The sequence below is a fragment of the Tarenaya hassleriana genome, unplaced genomic scaffold, assembly GCF_000463585.1.
Source record: "Tarenaya hassleriana unplaced genomic scaffold, ASM46358v1 Cleome5, whole genome shotgun sequence".
NCBI lineage: Eukaryota > Viridiplantae > Streptophyta > Magnoliopsida > Brassicales > Cleomaceae > Tarenaya > Tarenaya hassleriana.
In genome coordinates this window covers 2,234,597-2,244,661 of record NW_010967707.1, presented here as the reverse complement: position 1 = coordinate 2,244,661, position 10,065 = coordinate 2,234,597, and the positions used below count along the sequence as shown (strand labels likewise).

Sequence of the window (10,065 nt, the reverse complement as noted above, 5' to 3'; positions counted from 1 at the left end):
TCAACAACAGCATCGCCATTGCTCGGCCAACAGGCTCTCGATCTCGAACGGCCAACAAGGGATCTCCAACGCACCTTCGTGACAAAACCCATATTCCTCGGCCGCTTGTTCTAGAAGCCGGACGAAGGTAGGGTGCGAAAGATAGTTCAAAGGCACCATGAACTTCGTAGGTTCTTCTCCAATGGCCGCCACGACCGAGAAATGTCCCTCCTTCACGCCTTTGGACACGTCAGCTTCTTCACACTCGTAGAGGTGTGGATTCTTGGATCTCTTCGCTTGTGAGAGCAACCGCTTCTGCAAACTCCTCAAAACCGCGATGAATTTCCCGGCCATAATTAACGTTCTTGATGCTTTCTGCTGTTTTGGATCACGATAAGATATTTTCTTTCTTTTTTTGTGTGTGTTTGTTGTGGGTTTTAAGGAAAGTGTGTGTTGGTTTATAAAGGGCATGAGGGCAAAGAGCGATAAGATCAAGATGGAGGGGGAGATGGACGTCCGATTATGAATCCATGATGATATGATCATATCCATGTGGGCCGGACTTGCTAAATCATACAGACGATCGATGAGGGCAATGAAATGTCACTTATGTATTGTGGGCTCTATGGTTATCAAATTTATGCAAACATTTAATAATTACAACGCGGGTTAGTCTTTGAATTTAGATTCTCTAGCCAAAATCTTTCACAGGAGCCAATTTAGTGATTCACTGACACGACATGACGTGGAAATGCGTGAGGGCCAAATTACACTTTTGATATCCCGTCTCTATACGTTGAATCGGTCAGATTTGTACAGTTCTGCAATCCGGTGTTCTTGTCATCTCACAGTAATATATATATATATATATATATATATATATATATATGTGTGTGTGTATGTGTGGTATTTCGAGAACGAAACGAAATGCAGATTGAACGTTGTGTTCCATCCTTACGCCTCGGGGGAGGGAAGTGATCTTATTCTCCAGAGTTTCAGAGGCGATTACAACGCGAGTCAAGCTCGAATTACTCAACAATGGCCGGAAAGAAAGATTGAAGACGATGAGCTCTGTTTTTCCCCGCTTTCAACTCAACCGTAGCCGACTTCCTGACAAAATTACTTTTCTGCCCTCAAGTCGTTAAACCGAAAGGGGAGGACGACGTGGTCTATTTCCTTGGAACCTTCTTCTTCGTCTCAAGGCTTCGGAAGCCTCTCCCTGAGTTGAAAGTTTCCCCTGTTCGAGCATCTTTTTTTTTTTGATGCATCTGTTCGAGCATCTTCTCCATTCATGCTCAGACACCGATCATACATACATACATACATACATACATACATACATACATACATACATACATACATACATACATACATACATACATACATACATACATACATACATACATACATACATACATACATACATACATACATACATACATACATACATACATACATACATACATACATACATACATACATACATACATACATACATACATACATACATACATACATACATACATACATACATACATACATACATACGTACGTACGTACATACATACATACATGCATACATAGTTAAACCCGATCATCACATTCTACAATTTTTTATTCCTTTAAAAAAAGGAAAGATAACGATGCCACAAATCCTAAAGGGAAGCCATGAAATGAGTCGGTGCAGTCCATATGGGACAGTATGTCACGTAAAGTGCGAACCAAACGTGGCTTAGACAGAAAAGATCTGATTACAAATGTCTCCAATCAATATATATATATATATATATATAAGTATGGTAGTTTTAAACCAAAAAAAAAGTATGGTAGTTTAATTTGTTTCAATGATTATATGAGCTCTCCCTTTTTTTTTCTTTTCGGCGTTTTTCACGTTCTTATGCAAACGCCCTATGAGTTCCCGGGCTTGGATTTCATAATTTCAATTCACATTAAAATTAAATACGATATATCGAGGCCGATTCTCGTATATAATAAAACGCGAATAATCACGTCGGTGGAGGGAAAAACAGAGGAAATAAGTTTTTTTTTTTTTATAAAAAAAAACATATATAATTGCAGTCATTCTTTTAACAATTGGCTAAAAAGAGAGAAAAAAAAACCCTAAAACCAAAGTAAAAGAATATCAATGGTCGGTGTAGTTTCGAGAAGATCTTTTTAGAATGGTTTATTTGATGTTTTGGTTTTTGTTTCGAAATTTCGAGGAGATGCTTTCGGATATGCTCCTACGGCCAACATATATATATATATACACACACACACACGTATATGATTAAAAAAATAGATTTCAATAGACACATAATTCATCCCTGTTAAAAAATATTTAATTTAAAAAATATATATTTTCGGATATAAAATATTATAACCAAATTGACTTCTTGAGCGATTTTATTCAAATATAACTATAGATTATTTGGAATGATTTCATTAATACCAATTTGCAAAAATGTATGAATGAATTAGGTACCAACGATCGTATTGCTTGCACTACAAATATATGTATGTATGTATGTATGTATGTATGTATGTATGTATGTATGTATGTATGTATGTATGTATGTATGTGCACCTAAAGGCATGCATATATTAATCACATATAGAAAGGCAAATCGTAAAGGCGATTCTCTTTTTTTTTTCAAGAAAAAGAAAAGATAAATTAAAGAGAGAGAAAAAAAAAAAAAAAAGCTGATTCTCATTCATCTTTCCTCCTTGGGTTGGGATTGATCAACAGACAGATTCTCTTTTCATGCTTTCTATATACATATACATATATATATATATATTAATACTATCTATATATATAGAAAACGATCCCTCGTTTAATCGAATATAGAATCCAATTATTATCTACAGGTTATTTGTTAAATAAAGTTATCGTTTATAATCTATGAATATGGAATCCGCTGCTCCTTTACTAAAAAAAGAAATCTTATTCCTCTTTTCCTTTTAAATTTTATTCCAAAATTAATTCATTAATTTCCATCGTTATTTGTTTAGTGTGAGACAGCCGCAGTGCCAATTCTATTTCAAACTAAAAATTCAATATAAAATCTAACATGAATAACCACTTTGACTCAGCAATTTTAATAACACACATAATGCATAATTAATTAAGTTTATCCCTCGAATTAACACTGTAACACACGAATCGAGAATGTCTAGATTTCATCGAGGGGAATCTAATTGGATTAGATCAAAAGAATTCTACACTAAAAAAAAGATTAATAATATGGAAAATTTTATTTTTAATTATTATAAATATAATATATTAATAAGGAAACAATGAAAATGCATGGGAATTCCACTAACCATCCACTTCCATGGGCATTTCCGCGAATCAATGCAAAGTCATTCATTTATTCCCAACTTGTCAATAATTATTTCCCTTTTCCCTTAATTCTTTTTAAAAATATATTAAATTTTTTTATTATCTAAAATAAAAACACCTTTAAGAAGTTCTCCCCCCTCTCGCCTTCTTCCTCCTCAAGCTCCACAAGCCCATTTCAATGGCGGAAGCCAATATTCCCAAGAAAAATCTCCACGCGCTCTTGATCCCATACCCGTTCCAAGGCCACGTCAACCCTTGCGTGCACCTGGCGATCAAGCTCGCGTCGCAGGGGATCACAGTCACCTTCGTCAACACCGATTATATCCACCACCAGATCACCTCCAACCCCATCAATGGCTCCTCCTCCGGCGACATCTTCGCCGGGTTCCGGTCGGAATCTGGGCTCGACATTCGGTACGCGACTGTCTCCGACGGTCTACCGATCGGTTTCGACCGGTCCCTGAACCACGACCAGTACCAGGCATCGCTGCTGCACGTGTTCTCTGCCCACGTGGAGGAGCTCGTGGCGAGGCTCGCCGGAGACGGCGACGGCGGAGTGAATGTTCTGATCGCCGACACGTTCTTTGTCTGGCCGTCGGCGATAGCGAGGAAGTTCGGTCTGGTCTATGTGTCGTTTTGGACAGAAGCTGCTTTGGTCTTCTCTCTGTATTACCACATGGATCTTCTTCGTCTTCATGGCCATTTTTGTTCCCAAGGTACATCATCCAATTTTGAAAGTCCTTTTTTTTTTGTCTTCGAAATATTTCCGACAATTGTTTTGAATGTTTATGAATATTACGATTTCGGAAATTACTCGATCACTCCAACCACCAATGGGTTTGATTGATATTTGATACCTTTATTTAAATAACAAACTCATGGGAGTGAATGTTCTGATCGCCGACACGTTCTTTGTCTGGCCGTCGGCGATAGCGAGGAAGTTCGGTCTGGTCTATGTGTCGTTTTGGACAGAAGCTGCTTTGGTCTTCTCTCTGTATTACCACATGGATCTTCTTCGTCTTCATGGCCATTTTTGTTCCCAAGGTACATCATCCAATTTTGAAAGTCCTTTTTTTTTTGTCTTCGAAATATTTCCGACAATTGTTTTGAATGTTTATGAATATTACGATTTCGGAAATTACTCGATCACTCCAACCACCAATGGGTTTGATTGATATTTGATACCTTTATTTAAATAACAATTTCCCCAAAACTATCGCACTTTGAAATGTTATATTTTCTTGGTCAACACCTCTCGAGAGAAAAAAAGAGAGTATATTTTCCCATTATTAAATAACTGAGACCGCATATTCCCATTATACGTGTATGTGTGTGTATATGTGCGCAATACTTGCCAACGCTATAATTATATTATTTAGAAAGAAATGTTTTTATTTTAAATTTGAATTTTTTTATTGGTTATGGAGAATATATTTTTAGTTTTCAATATACCAAAAAGAAATAAAGTAGGTAGGGACTTATTAAATACATTAGGGCTTTTGTCATGTGAATAATGTCAGGTCTGAGCAAATCAACAAATTAGTCCAAACTAGTGGGACCATAAGTTACTCATTTAAACTTTGTTATACAATTTTTTTTTAACAATAATAATTTATAAATAAAAAATGCACGATTCATATCACACGCGAATGCATTAGGCACCACCATCTGTTGAATATTTGCAAAATACTCCTTTGAAATTCGATATTATCTCACATTGTTCCCTTAACTTTTCGCTAGGTCGTCGCAAGGATCTTATCGACTACATCCCCGGGGTCAAAGCCATCGAGCCGAAAGATACGGCGTCGTATCTTCAAGATACCGATACCTCATCCGTCGTTCACCAAATCATTTTCAAAGCTTTCGAAGACGTGAAGAAAGCCGATTTCGTGCTGTGTAACACCATCTACGAATTCGAAGATCGAACAATCCAAGCCCTAAATTCGAAAATCCCGTTCTATGCGATCGGGCCGATCATTCCATTCGGGATCAAGAACAAGACGGTCACCACTAGTTTATGGTCAGAAGCGGATTGCACGCAATGGCTTAACACCAAACCTAAAGGTTCAGTACTATACGTATCATTTGGTAGCTATGCACATGTGACAAAACATGATTTGGTAGAAATAGCAAAAGGGCTATTGCTAAGTAGGGTTAACTTCGTTTGGGTGGTACGGCCCGATATAGTGAGTTCGGAGGAGAATAACCCGCTACCCGACGGGTTTGAGACCGAGGCCGAGAATTTCGGGATAGTGATACCTTGGTGTTGCCAAATGACAGTATTGTCACACCCGAGCATTGGAGGGTTCTTGACACATTGTGGATGGAATTCGATACTCGAAAGCATATGGTGCGAGGTTCCGCTCATATGTTTTCCGCTATTGACGGATCAAGTCACGAATCGGAAACTAGTTGTGGATGATTGGAAGATTGGGATGAACTTATGTGAGGATAGGAGCTTGGTTGCCAAGGAGGAGGTTGCAACGAATATCAGCCGTTTGATGTGTGGAAAATCTAGGGAGGAAGTCAAGGGGGCGATCGGACGGGTGAAAATGAGTTTGGAGAATGCACTGTCACCCACTGGATCGTCTGATCAGAATCTCGGTCTTTTCATTGATGGGCTTATGGATAAGGCCCATAAATCGAACGGACATGTTTGACTCGAAATTCCGAAAACAAAAAAAAAAAAGTAGTGAGAATATTTTGTATCAATTTCTTATTTTTGAAAAAAAAAAATGTTATTTGCGAGGTACGACTTTAATTCACTTTTTGATCTTCATCAATTTTACAACGTACTTTTAACGTTATCTATTTGACATTTTTTGGTAAAATTTGGCCCAAGATGTTCACAAATATATCAATCAAGCAATTTGGTGATCACCAAAATCATGGTAAGATGAGATTCTCAAGGTCGGTTAACCGAACCGGTTTAGACGGAAATTGCAACAAGCAGATGAAAATCTCAACATGTTTACCCCTAACAATGCAGGTAAACCATACAAACGGCAACGAGATGGTTTCAATCAAATTTATTTAAACAACCATTGCCGTAAAAGAATAAAAAAAAAAATAGGTCTCACCTGCTGGTTTGGTAAACCGGGTTTAAACCACCAGACAAAATGCCAAATCCATATAACCAAACCAAACCCACGTTTTGAAAAGATCAAGCATTGGCATTACCTCTTCTTTGAACCGGTTTGTACAGAACCACAGTGACATACTTAGACCTGAACCGATGAGTGAACCCGAGGGCCACGACAGATCTCGGGGCCTCTCGGTTTTCGATGTAAAGATGGTTCAGGACGACGCTGTGAGGAGCAGGCACAGTCTCTGCGCTTGCCGGGAAGCCAACAAGGGACCGAAGAAGGTGTGGAGGGGCGGCTGGAGGTTCTCGGGAGTCGTCTTCAGTTCCCGGGCGTGCATTGTCATAGCTCGAAGCTGGCGAGACAGGAACCTAGAATCCTGCAACCCTTGTGTCCTCCTGAATTGGAAAAGAATCAGAGAACAAGATTGAGAGTGCTAATACACACTGATAGTACTCACCCCATAATAGACTCAACCGATCTCATATTTGGCCGATGTGGAATCCTAACGGATAGATTTCGGGTTTTTATCTGTTTGATTTTCGAGAAACGGGCATGAGGGCTTACATGACTTTGAGCGTATTGGTCGTTCATGCAGAAAAGACTGTGCGGGAAATGCCGTCAAATAGTACGAGGAACAATACCAAACCTGAAACAGAGAGAGTAGAACCATGACTGTTACCAAGAATCAGACAAGAAGTCAGAGCAAAATTACTAAACCCTAATTTCCGTAACTGGCATGCCATTCCGAAGAAACGCTGACCTTTAAAGACCTATAGGCTTCGATTACCGGTTCAACAACGCAGCATCAATCGATGTAACTCTTTATTTGGATACAACAGAGGATTTTCCCAGCGAAATTTCCCAAAATCTGAGAACCCCGCCAGGAAAATTGAAGCATGCCCAGATAAAATCAGAGACGACCTATCAAATCACACGGCAAACGAAAAGTACCCACCTTGCGGAAACCCTAGGAATCTCCGCCAAAACCCGGAATTGAGCAGAGAAATTTAGCCGAGAAAGCTGAATTTCAAGCCACGCGTGAGAACTCCGCAATCGATTACAAAAGGAGCGAAGAAATCTCAGGCTGAAAATGACGGAAGAAAAAGAAAAAATAAGAGAGAGAGCCCAAAAAAAATTCACCAAAGTTTTTTCGGTTATTTGGCCAGTGATTGGTCATGGAACTTCAATCAGATTTCTTCCTCCGCAGTGTCTCTGAACGGCGACGACCTCAGACCGCGACAAAGTACCTTTTGCTTTTGCTTATTCACTCCTTTTCTTTTTCCTTTTTTGTATTTTTTATCTTTTTTTTTTTGGGACAATACTTGTGAAAAACATTTTAACGAACGTTGCATATTTATATAAATATCACTTTTATAAGTGTGGCCCATCCTTTACGTGGGCCGTGGGCCGTACTAAAGTTATGTTTGGGCTTTTATGGGCTTATGGGAATTTAGTGGCCCAAGCATATTTACACAAACCCAATTTCAATTTGTTCACTTCCAAATCCATATATATATATATGGTTGTGTGTGTGTATGGATATTAGGTTAGAGCTACAGAATAAATTGCCCATTGAGTTGGAGTGGATTGATGTGACAGAGTTTCCACGTAACTTGCTTCCGTTCATGGATTCTGAAAGATATTTAATTTCTGTTTTTATTGTTTCTTTAAAGTTTTTTTTTTTAAAAAAGGCAATCGTTTTTTAATGAATATTAAATAGGATAGCCAATAAAAAGACGAAACGTCATCCGTTTTATGGTGGGTTGAAAAAAAAAAGAAGAAATGATGGTGGTTTAAGGAGGGAAAAAAGCCACGTCATCAAAGCCAAGTGGCCAACAAGTTGTTCAGAAAATCTGGACATGTCCACGTCAGATCGTACGGACTTTGGGTCCTTCTCAGGTGATGATGCGAATCTCCCCCTTTTTTTTATATATATATTTTCTTTTTGGTTAAATATGTCTTTTTTTTTTTATAGATTTTGTAAATTAATTGTCGTTTCTTTTGTTAGGTTATAGAAATGCATCAGTTCGGTTGAATATTTAAATATGTTTTAAAAATAACATTTATTGTCATTATGTGTGTTCTTATTTTATTGTTTGCATATGAATACTATGATTTCAGTTAATAATTTATTTATAGAGCAGTTATTGAAATTCAAACCCACTTTAAACAGGACCAAAATGTCCTAGATCACCAAATTCGTCTATGACAGCTAATCAGTAGGATTTTTCACGTAAACGAATTTGTATAGTTTTTTCAATGACCTTTACTTTTTTTTACAATAAAATATTTCGACCCATTTGGTATAATATATATATATATATAATATACGCACGCCAAATATCAATGTACATATAACGGGAAAAAAGAAGAAGATGGACCCATCGAAGAATCTTCACCAACTCAAATAGAAAAATACTAATCTATACGGTCATCATATAGATTAATCATTAAAACAAATATAAAAAAAATGCACACAAAACGATAGGGACATATTGTTATAATATGAAAATTCGAATTAAAAACCCTAAGTTCCAGAGAGGCACGTTCATAAACCAAGAACCAAGTACCGACCCACCGTGTTTCATTTGTCTATTTCTGGGCTAAAATTTTAAAGCATATCACATAAAACCGAATAATTTAAATAATTTTTCTTCTTATCTACAAATTAAATCTGCACAGCTGTGTTTCTTAAATATTTATTATTCGATCTACCTTGTACAACCAAATTTATTTGTTTTTTGTACGATGAACTCTACATCGATGATATATTAAATAAGAATTCGAAACATTGTCATGTCGATGATTGAGAAAAAAAAATATATATCATACGGACTACCATCCATAGATTAAAAATATCGCTAAAAGATGTTTGGCTTTGATTAAGATTCTTTTAATATTCTTTTATGATAATAATAATAATATTTGATAAAAGTATCTCACCTTTTCATATTCAAATAATTCGAACTTAAAATCGGATAAAAAAATCTATATAGATCGGAATTTGAATTGGAATTTGGAAATTTCAAACACTCGAGTATATGCATGCGAATATCCAAATATATATATTTATATTCAAATATGTTCCTACCATCATATAATATGATAATCTAGGATAATGTTAAGGTAGTTATACATATAGGACATGGTTTGTTTTTGGCCGGTCATATAATGTGGCATGTGTTAGGTGGAATCACAAAATAATTTTGTTACGGTTCGGTCTATGTGGGTATTAGTTTTGGTTTTTTCACATGTGACAGAACACTTTAGACATGTTACACAACAAAACAGCAGAGAATACAACTCATTTGCCCAACTCTGGTTACACATTCAGCCAATCAAAACACGAATCAACTATATATATATATATATATATATATATATATGCATGTATACAGAAACCCAAACAATATTTAATTGTTACATATCTATGCGTTTATGTACTCACTCAACTCTATATATATTATATACATCAATGCTCTCTCTCTCTCTCTCTCTGTGTTTAGCTCTCTCACAAGGTTTTTGGTCCGTGCGTGTCTTCGGACCTGGTTCTTCCAAAAACGAAGATCAAATTTCTTAATTTATATATTCTTTGCATTTTTTTAATTGCTTTTCCAAGGAGATGATTTTTTTTTGGGGGGGGGGGGGGGGGGT

General features: G+C 36.9%; 2 protein-coding genes and 1 long non-coding RNA gene across 5 annotated transcripts; 1 reads left to right on the top strand and 2 right to left on the bottom strand.

Moving 5' to 3' along the window:
* Positions 1-333, bottom strand: LOC104827408 (auxin-induced protein 10A5-like). Its single transcript, XM_010560581.1, has one exon. It carries the CDS (start codon positions 331-333, stop codon positions 1-3), a length of 333 nt encoding a protein of 110 aa, XP_010558883.1.
* Positions 334-3,438: 3,105 nt separating this feature from the next.
* On the top strand, positions 3,439-6,108 carry LOC104826380 (UDP-glycosyltransferase 86A2). The gene is made up of 2 exons (XM_010559047.2): positions 3,439-4,041; positions 5,066-6,108. Exons 1-2 carry the CDS (start codon positions 3,504-3,506, stop codon positions 5,983-5,985), a joined length of 1,458 nt encoding a protein of 485 aa, XP_010557349.1. The 5' UTR covers positions 3,439-3,503; the 3' UTR covers positions 5,986-6,108.
* A 117-nt stretch (positions 6,109-6,225) lies between these two features.
* On the bottom strand, positions 6,226-7,717 carry LOC104826379. Of its 3 annotated transcripts, XR_773752.1 has the most exons (4): positions 7,367-7,717; positions 7,172-7,279; positions 6,976-7,057; positions 6,226-6,806 (listed from the first exon to the last, which is right to left on the bottom strand). It is a non-coding gene; the product is annotated as an uncharacterized LOC104826379 (long non-coding RNA). The 3 variants fall into 3 exon arrangements; XR_773751.1 differs by having other exon boundaries at positions 7,172-7,717; XR_773750.1 differs by lacking the exon at positions 7,172-7,279.
* Between the last annotated feature and the right edge of the window lie 2,348 nt (positions 7,718-10,065).